The sequence below is a fragment of the Drosophila pseudoobscura genome, chromosome 4, assembly GCF_009870125.1.
Source record: "Drosophila pseudoobscura strain MV-25-SWS-2005 chromosome 4, UCI_Dpse_MV25, whole genome shotgun sequence".
Lineage (NCBI taxonomy): Eukaryota > Metazoa > Arthropoda > Insecta > Diptera > Drosophilidae > Drosophila > Drosophila pseudoobscura.
Genome location: NC_046681.1, coordinates 10,378,669 through 10,393,484, shown reverse-complemented (window position 1 = coordinate 10,393,484; position 14,816 = coordinate 10,378,669). Strand labels below are relative to the sequence as shown.

Here is a 14,816-nt window from a genome sequence, read left to right as displayed (position 1 = left end):
GCTTGCTGCTGCTTTGCCTCCTCATTCTTCAACTCGTCCATCCAGTGCACACTCACTCACTCACACTTATGCTCGCTGTGGCTCTCTCTTGGTTTCTTCTCTCCCTCTGGCTTGGCTCTCTCGCTACTTTCGGCTCTCATTGAGGCTTGCTATTGCTCTCTCTATCTCGTCCGCTCTGGCTGTTGCAAGTGACGCTTGCCGCTCATTCACCTCAGACTCAGACGACAGGCTTGTGCCTGCCTGCTGCCGCCTGCGCTGCCCATCTCATTCATATTCACATTCACCCAAAACGGCGTTTGGCTTAATCTCACGATTGTTTGGTTTTTCTGCTCTCCTCACTCAATACTTTCGAGTCTGGCTAGCTGCTAGCGGTGCGGCGGCGGCTCTCTGTATCTGTATCTGGCTCTTGGCTTGGTTTTGGCTGATTCGCATTCGATTTTAGCTGCCGCTGCCGCTGTCGCTGCTTCCGTGCGCGTACGCGCCTTGATGTGACTGTATGGTTGTTTATGTGTGCCTGTGTGTGTCTGTGTGTGAGAAGTGTTTCTTGTATTTGAGTCCGCAATGCGCTCGCTCATTATTTGTTTGAGCGCCGCGGTGTAAAGTTGTAAAAAGTCCAAGTGCTCGTCCGTGGAGGAACGGCGGTAAACGAGAACGAAACGGAACGCGAACGCAAAACTCTTCTTGTCTCTGTCCTTTGCATATGTGTGTTCGTACCCATAAGTGTGTGTGTTTGTGTGTGCCTGTTTGTGGGAGAGAGAGATATAATAATCATAATAATCAAACGGAATGGAATAATGTAATTGACAACGTGCTCTCTCCATAGTCCATAGTTGTCTCCTCGAAACGAATTGAATGATAATTAGTGCTTAATTAAAATCAATAATCATGACGAGACCATAAAATCGAGCAAACCACATTCGATATCAATTCTCCTTGTGATACTTGTGATATAGGCGGTGTCCGTACAAAATGGAGGTTATTAAACCCATGGACTTTAGCAGCTTCTCTGCGTTTTGCGAGCATCTCAACAAATCTTCTGTGGCAGCAGCAGCATCAGCATCGGCAGCAGCAGCGGCAACAGTCACAGCCACAGCAACAACAACTACTACGGTTCCCTGCCTGAACAATGGAAATGGCATTTATTTGGAGGTAAAGCGGAATGACAATTTATTGCATGGGGCATCTCCACTCTGTCTCGCTTAATTAGAAAGAGAATGCAAAGGGGAATGGAAACTGGGAACTGGACGAAAAAAAAAATGTAACGGAGCAAACAATAAACGTACTATGCCTATGGCGCTTTCAAGGAGTGGGAGCGGGAGGGGGGTGGTCGGAGTCCAGTATGAAGGAGCAGAAAGGAGCATGTGTGTAGCAGCAGCTTACATGCATGCCAAAGAAGAAGACAACCAAACCTACACTCTCACACTAACATATACATACACCTCCACCTCTAGCACTAGCAATGCGCTCATTTAAATTCGTTTTACCCCCGTTGGCCTCCCACTCCATACCTCCATACCTCTGCCACCGCCTCGCCTGCGATTTTCCTACGGCCAGTTCCAAGTCAAAGTCGAAGTCGAAGTCAAGCCGCCATCGTTTTCGTTTCCCCACTAATAATCATAATCAATCGCTCGCACTTGTAGTATCGTGTAAATGCAGAAGACGACGTCGACGTCGACGACGAGCGACAACGACAGCGATATAACGGTTGGCGGGGGGAGCAGAGCAAAGTGTTTGTGTGCGCGCAAGCGAGACGCAGATAGATAGGCGAAGAGGGTCTCCGAGAGTCTCTTTATCTGGTTCTGCGCTTTGTCGTTTGTTTTTGTTTGTCCCCCTTTTCGGATTTCGTTTCTCCTGTTCATTCGTTGGCGGCTGGCACTGGCTCTGCCTCTGCCTCTGCCTCCGCCAAGGAGTGTGGAATGGATACGTGGGGAGGGAGAATGGATAGGTGGGTGGTAGTGGGCAGGTGCAGGGGCAGGGGGAATTTGTTGTAGTAAAAAAGCCGTTAGCTGTATAAACAGAAACAGGCGAACAGGGTTGCCAGCCCGTGCGCCACACTTGGCATCCTTTTGGAGCAGCAGCAGCAGCAGCAGCAGTAGCAGAACCAGAAGGAGACCCTAAACACAAACACAAACATACGTATGCGCACATAAACTATCAAACAAACACTTGAACATGCAAAGACGAAACCACAGTGGAACTTGGCTAAGAGGAACATGAATAAACTATAAAACAATACTATGCGCAATGTTTATAAAGAATTCAATTCAATCTCTATTAGAAAATATCGAATTGGGCCACTGTAGGTGCTACGGGAACAAACTAGTATGGAAATGTTTATAAAATTCAGGAACCTTTGGCCCCCTCACTTTAACACAATATCCTCTTGTGGGAGGTTCCACTGTAACGTCTAGCTGTGTGTTTGGCTTGCATTTAGTTGTGGCTTTGATTTCACATTAGTTGAGATGGGCACACACCGCAGCAGCACCAGCAGCAACAACAACCTGGCAACACTTGCCCGGTACGCTGCTCTTTCTCACACTCGCCTCGCCTCGCGCTCTGCTCTCCCTTACGACATTTGTATACGTAGTTTCTCGTTCCGGTATCTGTCTGTTAAGGAGCGGAGAGTAGGGCAGGGGGGGGGGAGGCATTCTTCTCCTTTGGACTTGGGAGACAGCGGACAGAGCAGAGCCCCTTTTGCAATTTTGTGTATTGCGATGCTACTGACTTTTCCTGGGCACCCATTATTATCATAACTAACTAGGAGAAGACGACACGTACACGTACATCTATACGTACATGAATATGTATTGTATAGAGGAATCTATACGTACATGAATATGTATTGTATAGAGGAGACCCAGCTCTTGAAAGTGTGTGTGTGTGTGTGTGCTGGAGAGTCGTCGTCGCTCCGTTACGGGTTGTGTGCGGCGTCGGCCCCGTGCAATTGGTCTCGCAGGATTCATTTGTTTGTCTCCGGGTGTGTGTGCGCGCCATGGCTGCCTCTTGCCTCTTGCCTCGTGCCTCGTGCTCAGCTCATGGCTGTGTCGCCTTTTGCCCTGTGCCCTGTGCCCGTGCCCTCTGTCCTCTGTCTTCGCGCTGCCCCGTTAGAGCAAAGCCAAAGCCAGAGCCAGAGCGGAGCGTTATTAGGGGTGTAAAATGGATTTTTTACTTTTATTATTATGATTTTATTGTATTTCCAGTTTCAGTTTGTTCGTATTTAGCCATCGTCGCACGTTCTCATTCTCTCTCTTCCATTGTCTCTGTGTTTTCTGTTCCGCTGCTCTCTGTTGTGTGCATTCTCCTCTCTCATTTTCATTTTCCGCCTTTTGCTTTTGGGCTTGCCATTCGCATTTTGTTTTTGCTTTTTCGCAAAAATTGTAATTCAAAAGCCAGGCGGCAGTCACCGAAGGGGAGGGATGGGAATGGGATACACCGAAGGGGTATAGATGATGGTGATGAGTGTCTGCCCTGGAAGGAACACCCCCCTACACACCACCAACAGCAGGAGTAGCAACAGCACCACCATCGGCAGCAGCAGCCAGCGGCAGAAGCAGCACAGCACCCACCCCTCTGGGGGTCGTCTCGCATTACGTGAGGGGCGGCGGCGACGGCGGCGGAGGAGAGAAAGGCTTCTGTTCGGTTCGGTTCCTGGTGGACGACGACGCTTTTTAATTCCTTTTTCTTCTTTTGCCTTCGAAATTGTGTAAATATTCGTAATGAATTTGCACTTGCAAAATGTACATATCACATCCGGATGGATACGTCGTTGGTCGTTGGTGGGTGGCTGGTGGGACGGGGTGCTGTTTCCAAGGGAGACGTGAGTGTGGGTACAATAATTTATCCAATGCATGCATACACGTTGCTCGACAACTGTGGGATAATTTCATGGAATTGTGGGGGATTGTTTTTTTGTATAGATAATACGAGAAGAGTACGACTACTCGCTCGTATCTGAGGCAATCTATTTTGATAAATGGACTTATTTTATTCCCATAATTGAGGGAGGGGAATAATTGAAATGGAAATATGTAGTTATAATTTTGTGGAATTTATTATTTATTGTTATTGAAAGATATGCAGCCCTTGATTTACTAATATTTACGATTACTAAAGAAAATAAAGTCTTTTATTTTCTACACTTTTTATTGAGTTTATTAATCATGGAATAACGATGAATTTATGTATTTGAAAATATAAAGCCATTAAATTTACAGTAGTTTTTGAAAACATTTAATCATGATTTCTGTGCGAACAGAGTACTAACTGTGCGGAGTCGAAATTCCCCTAAAAACACTATAGGTTTAAAGAGATTAACACACACTTACATATGCATGCACACAGATTGCAAGGGACTCTTCGAGCTCGAATGAACGTGCAGTTGAAAGAGCGAGCGAGTGCGAAGGGGAAACTACAGAGTCGGGAGGGGACTACAGACGGAGATCGGAGGAATGAATGGAACTGAAACTGGAACTGGGGAGGTAACACAAAAGAGTGAGACGGAGAGAGAAAGATACCGCGAACGGAGAGGAGTAATAGATCCCGTTAGGGAGCAAAATGGGAGCAGTGGGAATATGATAGCTAGTTGTCCCACTCTAGCCAATGGAAGAGGGTCCTTGCACTTGAAAATGGAAGATTTTAGTCCCCCTCCATATTTCCTCTACTGATTCGAAATAGTTGTTTGAATATTTTCCACTGTACTCCAGCAGATTAAAAAGATCCGAGATATTGTTTATTAAATTAGAAGTATCGCCCCAAAAAAAGTTTTTGTGGCAAGAGCACATTTGAAATGGGAATTGGGGGGAATAAATATCATCATATCAGAAGGAAAGGTGTCTATAGATAAGAAATATCTTATCTTTGGTTTGAGACTGGAATTTGCTTGTGTGACGAGGGGCCTAGGCATCCCGTCTAATCTGTTGAGTCATGGAACGGTTAACAAAGTAAAATTACATCACTATCTTCCGTACGATCCCTAACCCATTCCCACACACTCCCATACTAAACCGGAAATCCCTCTTCTGGTGATTCTAAACTAATCAATTTTCCTTATTTTTCTTTTAGAAAATGGAACGCCAGGGCAAGATGGAGATGGCGGCCAAGGAGCGCGAGGCCCAGCGATTACAGCTCATTCCCAAGAAATGGAATCGCCGCGAGGAGTACGAGTTCCTGCGCGTTCTCACCGGCTACGGTGTGGATTTGCATTTGAGCACACCCATGGGAGGCAGTGGAAGCAGCCTCAGTCCCGATTGGACAAAATTCAAACAGATGGCCCATCTGGAGCGCAAGAGCGACGAAACGCTGACGGACTACTACAAGGTCTTTGTGGCCATGTGCAAGCGCCAGGCGGGGCTCAAGCTGAGCGAATCGGAGCGCGGACTAGAGGGCATCATTGAGGAGATCGAGAAGGAGCATGCCAAGCTCATACTGGACCGACTGGAGCTGCTCGGGAAGCTGCGCGAAGTGTCGCGTCATCCGCATCTGGAGGAGCGCCTCAAGATGTGCGCCATGAATGCGGACACCCCCGACTGGTGGGAGCCGGGCCGCCACGACAAGGAACTGATTGCAGCAGTGCTCAAGCACGGACTGTATCGCTCGGAGACGTTCATCTTCAATGATCCCAACTTTAGCTTTTGCGAGTCGGAGAAGCGTTTCATCCGGGAGTTGGAGGCACAGATTCAGCGCACCATTAAGCTGGAGGCCTTCAATGCGGAGAAGCTGGCCGCGGCAGAGAAGGCAGCAGCGGCGGTGGCAGCAGCAGCAACCGCTGCAGCGGCAGCAGCAGCAGCAGCGACTGCTGTTAAGAACGAGGTGATCGACTTGGACGATGAACTGATGACCGATGAGAGTGTAATCAAAAAGGAGGCAACTCCCGCCACTACGCCCGTCAAAGATGAGGTCAAGGCGGAGGAGGAGAGCCCCGAGAAGAAGAAGGAAACACCTGAATCCCCAACGGAAGCCTCCGCCAAGAAGAGCGAGGAGGCAGAGACAGCGTCTGTTGCAGAGGAAACAGAGGAAGATACGTCCAAAATCAAGGATGAAGATACAGATACAGTCAAGGCAGAGTCCTCTCCAGAGAAGGAAGTCATCTCCGCAGACGCAGAGGAAAAGTCCAGCGAAGCTGAGAAGGATACATCTGCTGCAGAAGTCACAGACGAGTCGAAATCCAGCGAAGACCTAGCGAAAATGGAAGTGGATGAGCCGATAGCCGAAAATGGAGAGGATAAAGAAGAGACGACATTACCAGAAGTCGAGGCAGAGGATGCATCCATAGAGTCCACATCTGCGGAGGAGAAGGAGAAGAAATCTAAAGCCAGCGAAGAGGCCAAGGAAAAACCCGAATCCGTTGAAGAGGAAATGGAAACGAAAACATCCAAAATGGAGACTGAAGATGTGGCTGCCACAGAGGAGAAGGCGAAATCTCCTGCCGTGGAATCATCCCCAGAGAAGGAGCTCTCCACCGAAAAGGAAGAAGAAACCTCTGCTGAAGAGCCAACAGAAGACAAAACCGATAACAAAGACAAGGAAAATGAAAATGAGGAGAAGAAGGAGAAGGAGACGCCTGCCGAAGAGACGGAAGCTTCAGCGGAGAAAACCCCAACACCGGATGTGGCAGAGGCAGAAAATACTAACCAAGTCACGCCCAAAAAGGCGACAGAGAAGCCAGCAAGTGAGGAGGAAATCTTGGATCTGGTAGCCGCCGGCCCACCCACCGATCCCGACGACGATGAGGTGATGAAGGAGAAGGAGAAGGCCGTCGAAGAGGAGTGCAAGAAGCAGGCCGCCGAACTGAAGGCCCGCTTCCCCGATCTCGAGGTCATCCAGCCCGCCACCGTCAAGCAGCAGAAGCTCGAGAAACCGAAGCTGGAGATGTGCATGATTCGCTGGTTCAAGGATTTCGCACTGGAGCGCCGCATCGCCCACATTGTCACGTGTGTGGAGGCCAACAAGTGGCCGGTGGACAGCAAGTACAGTGCCTTCGCCAGCTGCAAGGGTGCCACCGATCTGAACATCGCCCTGCACGAGTCGATACCCCATCTGATGAACAGCGTAGAGCGGCGACGCTCGACCACACCCGATGTCATCACCATCACGACGGATCAGGGCGTCACGAAGCATCTGCAGGCATCGCAAATGCAGCTGTCAAATGTGGCTGCCAGCAGCAGCATCAGCAGCTCCACCGGGGGGGGACAACCCTCTTCGGGGATTGGATCATCCCTGAAGCAGTCGACGGCGCATACGCACACGCCCACGCTGCCCGGTCTCGATGCCAATAGCATCAATGCGGCAGTGGCTGCCGCTGTGGCCGCCGCAGCGTCTGGTGGGAATCCCACGTCGCTGTCATCCCTGCTGCCAGGCATGTCCCTGAGCGCAGCCACCGGCTCCTCAGGAGGCTCCAGCAGTGTCGGCGTCGGTGGCGGCTTAAATGTCCCCAGTGGCATGTCCTCCAGCGCTGGCAAGAAGCGCAAGCGTCACATTGCCATCGACGTGGAGACGGAACGGGCAAAGCTGCACGCCCTGCTCAACAGCTCAACAAGTAAGTCATTATATTCGATTCCATTCTTATGCCGCATACTTACGCCGTTTCCACTTCCACAGTGGCACCAAAAGATTGGGAGAGTGAAATAGCCAACATGGAGGCTTTGACAGGCACTGGCACTGGCTCTGGACGTGGACGAGGCGGAGGATCCTCCTCGGCTGCCCTGAGTGGCATGCAACCGCCGCCGGCGCATCAGCATACCTCGCTCTCGCGACAGCAATCGTCCGGGCAATTCAGCAAGCCCGCTGTGCCGGCAATGAAGACGCCACCACCATCCATGGGGGCACCCATGGATTTGTCCTCAAGGTGAGGATCGCACAGATTCTGTTTCCAACAGAAGAAATAACTAATCCAATCTCTCCCCCCCTCGTTACCCGCGCCCCTGCAGCAGTCTACCCAAAATGAACATGACGGAAATGCTCAAGTCCGCCTCCAGTGCGGGGGCCATTGATCTAAGTGAAGTGCAGGACTTTTCCATGCCCTCGCGAAAGTCCAGTGTCCATGCGGCCCTAAGCTCCGCCTTCCCCTCCTCGATGGGTGGCAGCAAGAGCAAGCTGGATGATACGCTCAACAAGTTGATGAAAAAGAATAATTGCGTAAGCGAACAGTTGATTGAATCAAAAGCAAAAGAAAACACCCACAAACCCTGTTTCTGTTCTTCCTTCCAGACCATTGAGGAGCCAGTGATTGGCAAAGAGAAGAAGCGCAAGAAGCTGGATGAGATCGTTTTGGGTCTCTCGGCTGCCAAGGAGCAAAAGACCTTCCCGGATCCATCGTTGCCATCCTCGAAGAAGCCCCAGATTCCGCCGAGCGTCTCGGTGACGCCTGCCAATATGCAATCTTCGTCCAGCCAGCAGCAGCAATCGAACCAGAAACCCTTCACCATCACTGTGACCACAGTGCCCGGAAGTGAGTTTGAGTCTCTGCGCATTGCTTTTTTACAATTGGGCCCCCAGCGCCACTCGATAGAATCCCTCGACTAATCTCCTATATCTCTCCTCTCTCTCTCTTCTCTACAGAGTCCAAGGGCGGATCATCCGGAGGCGGCGGCGGCGGCGCAAGCTCCTCGGGCAGCAGCGGCGGCGGAGGCTTGAGCGCCCTGCAGAACATGGCCATGGGAGGACTGTCGTCGAAGGACAGCCTGAATGCCTTGCTCGCACAGACAATGGCCACCGATCCGCAGACGTTCCTCAAGCAACAGCAGAAGATGATGCAATTCCTGCCCCCTGCCCAGCGCAAGGCCTACGAGAACATGCTCGCCGAAATGGAGCAGGCGATGAAGCTCAGCTCCAAGTACTCCAACTCCCCCCACGACACCAAGGTCAACAAATGGCTCTCGGACATGACCAGTCCACTGAGCGATCAGTTAAGCATTGACTATGTCGGCGGTGGTGGTGGCGGCGGCGGTGGCAACAGCAGTGCTGGTGGCTCCTCCAACAGTCGCCGTTCCAATCGAGGCGGCGGCGGCAGCTCCCAGCAATCTGCAAGTGCGGCACAGCTCCAAAAGCAGCAGCAACAGCAGCAGCAGCAACAACAGCAGCAACAGCAGCAGCAGCAACAACAACAGCAGCAGCAACAGCAGCAGCAACAACAGCAGCAGCAGCAACAGCAGTCGATGGCCGGGCCACAGAACCTCACGGGAGAGGAGCCAGTGCCAGTGATAAACAAGCAAACGGGCAAGCGCCTGGGCGGCAACAAGGCGCCGCAACTGAAACGACTAATGCAATGGTAAGGGCTCTTGGCAGAATGTCAATATCAGATCAGACTCCCCAGCATTGCCTCTCTCTTATGGGAACTTTGAATTGTCTTCTCTCTATTTGGATTCCCACATTAATCCCTGCATCTTCTCCTCTATAGGCTCACGGACAATCCCAACTATGAGGTGGATCCCAAATGGCTCGAACAAATGCAGAATCCCATGTCTGCGCCCTCGCCAAAACCCAGCTCCATGGACAGCTATGGTTCGCCGGCTGTGAAGTCGCATGGCGGTCGACCCTCTTCCAATTCCAGCAACGCTTCTTCGTCGTCCCATAACCAACAGCAGCAACAGCAGCAGCAGCAACAACAGCAACAGCAGCAGCAGAGTGCCGCTCAATCGTCGGCTGGAAATCAATCGAGCCAATCGAAGAAGTCGTCGCGTCAACAGTCGGCTGCGGCGGCTGCCTTGGATCAGGCGGCGTTGCAGTTCAGCTCGCTGGCAGGGCTCAATCCCAGTCTGTTGGCCAATCTGCCGGGACTGGGCGGCTTCGATCCGAAGAATCCCCTGGCGGCCTTTGATCCCAAGAATCCGCTGCTGTCGATGCCCTTCGGGGGCATGCCTGGAATGGCGAATCTACCCGGATTGGGCAATCTGAACAACATGAATCTGTTTGCCAGTCTCGCGGGCATGGGAGGATTGGGAAATCTGGCGGGCATGGACGCCAATTCGCTGGCTGCGCTCATGGCTGCTGCTGGGCCAACCCTGGGGGGCCTCACAGGCACCTCGGGCGGGGGTTCCGGCAAGAGTCAGTCGCAGGTCGGTGGTGGCGGAGGCGGCAACTCCTCCTCGTCCAGCAAGAAGAAGCAACAGCAGCAGAGCGAGGCGGCGCAACTGGCGGCCGCGGCAGCAGCCGCTGCAGCAGTAAATGCTGGCGGTGGTTCATCCGGCGGCGGTGGAGGAGGACAAGGAGGCAAGAATTCGGCAGCATCGCAAGCATCCCAATTGGCCGCCGGCTTTCCGTTCCTCTTCCCCAACCCGTCGCTGCTGTACCCGCCCATGGGACTGGGTGGCCTCAATCCGTACTCCCTGGGATCGAGTGGCCTCGGCTCGGCCTACGACCAGCTGGCCCAGCAGTACAACCTCCTCAACGGAGTGGCGGCCACCTCGTCGGCGGCCAACACCTCCTCGACGCAGTCCAAGTCGCACCAGTCGCAGTCCAAGTCGAGCAACTCGCGCAACTCCTCGGCTGCGGCGAATGCCGCCGCCTCCAACTCGGCGGCCAATCTGATGAATGCGATGGCCAGCATGAGCGGTGGCCAGAATGTGGCCAGCACCGTGACGACACCGTCCAGCTCCAGTTCGGGACGCGGCAGGCAATCGAGCAGCCGCAATGCCCAGGCGACGCCCACCGCGGCGGACATGGCCCAGTTGAGCAGCCTCCTGATGCCTGGAGCGGATCCCCATCTGCTGGAGTCGCTCAGCCGGATGAGCAGCATGGATCTGGCCCAGGCCACGCGTCTGATGAGCTCCCTGGGGATGCCACCGCTACCGACGCCCTCGAGCAGCGGCAGTTCGAGTGCCAGCAGCAAGCGGGCGGCCGCTGCCGCCGCGGCCAACGAAGCCAACGCCGCCAATGCCGCAGCGCAGGCGGAGAAGATGGCCGCCAAGGAGCAGCAGAAGTGGTTCGAGAGCCTTGCACGCGGAGCCCTGCCCACGGATCTGGCCGCACTGCAGGCCTTCTCACAGGGCAAGATGCCCTCCACGTCCTCATCCTCGGGAGGGGGCAACTCGTCGTCCAGCAAGAGCTCCAAGTCCGCCTCGAATGCAGCAGCAGCTGCAGCAGCGGCGGCGGCTGCGGCAGCCGCACAACTGCCACAGATTCCGGGAATGTCGAGCGACTTTTCGCAGGCATTCCTCGCTGAGATGGCCGCCCAGGCGATGGCGGCGGCCGGTGGCTCCCTGCCATTGAGTGGTCCCGGATCGTTGGCCTCACTCGCGGGTTTGACTGGAGGATCCCAGGGCAACAGCTCGTCCGGTGGCAACAGCAACTCCTCTGCATCGAAGCGGCAGCGGGAGCAGGATGCCTTCAAGCAACAGATGGACTACTACACCAAGACCCTGGGTCTGGGATCGGGGATATCGCTGATACCTACGTCCTCGTCGGGCGGCAGCTCCAGCAGTTCGGCCAATGCGGCGGCTGCTGCCTATGCCGCTGCCCTCGACGCGGAGCAGCAACACCATCAACAACAGCAGCAGCAACAACAACAGCAGCAACAGAAGTCGAAGCGATCCCGCAGCGAGATGCATCACACGAAGGAGGAGCTGGCCAATGCCGCCGCCGCCTTGGCTGCCGGACTGCCGCTGAATCTGGGGGCCAGCATGAGCAGCATTGAGAAGAGCCTGAGGGCGGGCAGCAGCTCCAGCAGCAGCTCCACGCCAGCTCCCATGTCCGTGGAGCAGGACAAGGTGACCCTGACGCCCCTAAACTCTGGCGGAGGAGGATCCTCCTCATCGAACGCGGCAGCTGCTGGCCTGGCGGCCAATCTGCCGTCGCAGACTACCATCACCATAGCGCCGCCCATCAGCAGTGGAGCCAGCACAAGCAGCGAGCGCTCCGAACGCTCAGAGTCCCGCATATCCCTGACCATCACGAATGCGGCGGATGCCGCCAAGCTACCGCCACCCTACGAGGAGGCCGACGAGCTGATCATCCAGCCGATACTCAAGAAGCCAGCGGCACCCGGAAGCAGTCACGGCGGCAGTATCGAGGATCTCGATGCTGTTGGCAACACATCGGCGGCCAACCTCAGTGGTTCATCCTCATCATCGGCCGCCGCGGCTGCTGCAGCGGCCGCCGAGGAGAATCGCCGGTCTTCCAATCGCCTGAAGCGACCACGCTCTGGCAACGACCAGGCGGCCGCCATGGAACAGCCGCCCGAGAAGCGGCGTGAACTACGGTCCACCCGGCATACGCGCCAGTCGGCGGATGCCGCTACACTGAACCTGTCGGCGGGCAGCGAATCGGAGGACCGGAACGAATGAGTATTGCGGAGATCTGAGCGAACGCGCTAGCAGGACGAAAGGGCCCCCGAAAGGGGGGCCATTACTAGACGACAAAACCCCAAGGAGAGGAAGAAGAAAATAATAATCACGAAGAATATAAAGATAAATGATAAGAAGATGGAAAAGCAGAAGCAGACCAGAACCGGAGCAAAAGCCGAAGCCGAAGCTGAAGCTGAAGAGATAGCCGCCGCCTCGTCCGCTGATCAAAAAGCTCGATTGCGTCGCTCGCGCCGAAAATTGAATTCTAGGCTATCTGTTACCACTAGACCCCTTAAGCTTAAAGTTGTGTAAAGTATAAGGAAGCATATATATATTATATATAGATCTAGAACGTAGGAGGAATGAGCAACTGCTGTTGCAGTCGGAGGAAGACTGCTGGAGGATCACTGCTGCTGCAACCTCTGGCTCTGCCCGGCAGTCGCGGACACTGCTGCAACCCCGCCCGCACTGATGGCCAGAGCCAGAGCCTCAAATAAATGGAATGGTGGCTGAGTTGCCATGCGATTCGCGGATGTGCAAATGGTTCCGCCGATGAAGTGCTCCAACTGCTGCAAAAATTGGAGCACCAAGCGGTGCTGTGATCATTACGTACGCGCCACGCAACAGAACAGCCACAGCCACATTCCCATTCACATCTGAATGATTCCCCCGGCAGCATATGCGTAAATATCCATAAAGTTACGAGTATATTAAAAAGCGCTTATAATTTAATTGTAACGAGAAGCAGAGTGCTGCCGCATGCTGCATAAAGATTATCCGTTATCCGTAAATTATTGCAACAAACACACGTAGCCGATAAGCAGAGAAAGCAAAGCGAAAGCTGAAGTAATGTTTAGATCTTAGACCAGCGATGCAGATCATATCGATCCACACACAACAAACACATAATATGTATGTATATCCATAGATCTATACAGACTCCACACTTGGGTTTCTCGCATTGCTGCGCTGTCCTCACACACATGAAAGTTTATACTATATAATGATGATGATAATGATGATACCTGTAAATAATTTATGAACCAATCCCCCTATGAAATGGCTCTCGCATTGCTTAACGTTTTTAAGATTGTAAGACAGACACCGTGTATTCTCAAACTGAATCATTTTCCATAATTCTTAACCCCCCCGCCCCATAACTATGTTGTATTGTACCGCCCGCCCTCTCTGTACCGTCGTATCTTTTGTCTCTTGTCCTGCGTGTAATTTGTATAATTATTATTTAAATTCGTGTAATTAGTGAAAGGAATCCATGCCTAGATTTTAATTTTATATTTGTAATTTGTATGTTTTTTATCGCAATTTTGTGTGTCGTGTGTCTCCAAAAAGATCCGACGCGATCCCGATCATCCGATCAGGCGCGTAACTAAAAACAAAAAGATATGAAAGAAGAAAGAAACTAGCATGAACAATGTTTATTGAAAGAAAAATAGAACTTTTTAATTAAACCAATTTTAATGTAATTGACGGAAATGAGAATGTGGTCAAATCGTCACGATACGCATTGAGCATGAAAGATACACAAAGAATTATGAAATTATTTTGTCCGCACTCCACTGAACAATCCATTCGGACAACAAGAGCAGTACAGAACAGAAGCAGAAGCGGATGCGGATTCGGATGCGGATCAGAGCAGAGTAGATCAGATCAGATCAAGCAACCAGCATAATATATGGCATACTTAATTGTAAGTACGAGTATAAATCTTAATTAAAAGTATAAATAATATAACAGAACAGCAGAACAACAAAATCAACAGCAACTACAGCAACAAGTAACAACCAAGCATCAACTATTGATATTGATATTGATGATAAATCAAATAAACATATAAAAAATAAATTTCAAAAATTACAACAAACTTTGTATTCTCATTGTTTTAAATTATGTAACGTCTGGTAAAGTACAATTTAGATATATTTAGATATCAATTTGGACGCTGATATGCAATGACTGTACCATCAAGTGGTATGATAGTATATGTGATTTAAGAAGAGGAAGGGAATTACTAGTAGACATTATATGGTAGAGGAGAATAATTCGATCTACAAAACAAAAAGGACAAAGGTATATAGTTAGTGAAGTTAATGCGGCTCAACAGCAAGCCTTCTTCGATTAACCAAAGATCGAGGCCAGTTGAGGCCGCGCAGAGCAAAAAGTAAAAAGTGTTTGTGGACTGATTCTATACGGTCCTGTTGCACTTTTTACTGAGGGCAGTATATATAGAGAGTCATTGTTATATAGGGGTCTTATACTAGACACAGAGCTTACCATCATCCGTATACATGAGTACTCGAGGGGTTTTTGATTACCGAGGGAAACTCTAATAAATGTATAGTTGATCCCCGCCTTTTAAATCCATGCTGAGCTGGTTATATAACATTATATAACTTTTCAGGAAGAGCAGATAACTTAGATATACCTCTTTAGTTCTTTGTATCAGACTTGCTACGGTGTAGAATAATAAACGATTCTTTCCAGATCGAGGGGAAGCAACAAGAATCAATGGACAGGGTG

At 51.5% G+C, this 14,816-nt stretch overlaps 1 protein-coding gene across 2 annotated transcripts in view; it reads left to right on the top strand.

The window, feature by feature from the left end:
• Positions 1–13,805, top strand: part of kis (chromodomain helicase DNA binding protein kismet) — a 49,301-nt gene extending 35,496 nt beyond the window's left edge. Inside the window, exons 1-7 of one of the 2 annotated variants that reach the window (XM_033379435.1) lie at positions 542–1,149; positions 5,062–7,534; positions 7,597–7,843; positions 7,929–8,133; positions 8,206–8,446; positions 8,557–9,265; positions 9,395–13,805. In XM_033379435.1, coding sequence (XP_033235326.1) covers positions 970–1,149; positions 5,062–7,534; positions 7,597–7,843; positions 7,929–8,133; positions 8,206–8,446; positions 8,557–9,265; positions 9,395–12,278 — 6,939 coding nt within the window. In that variant the 5' untranslated portion in view covers positions 542–969 and the 3' untranslated portion in view covers positions 12,279–13,805. Of the gene's footprint in view, positions 1–541; positions 1,150–5,061; positions 7,535–7,596; positions 7,844–7,928; positions 8,134–8,205; positions 8,447–8,556; positions 9,266–9,394 lie in introns of those variants that run through there. The other variant, XM_033379434.1, reaches the window with a different exon arrangement.
• Positions 13,806–14,816: the final 1,011 nt, after the last annotated feature.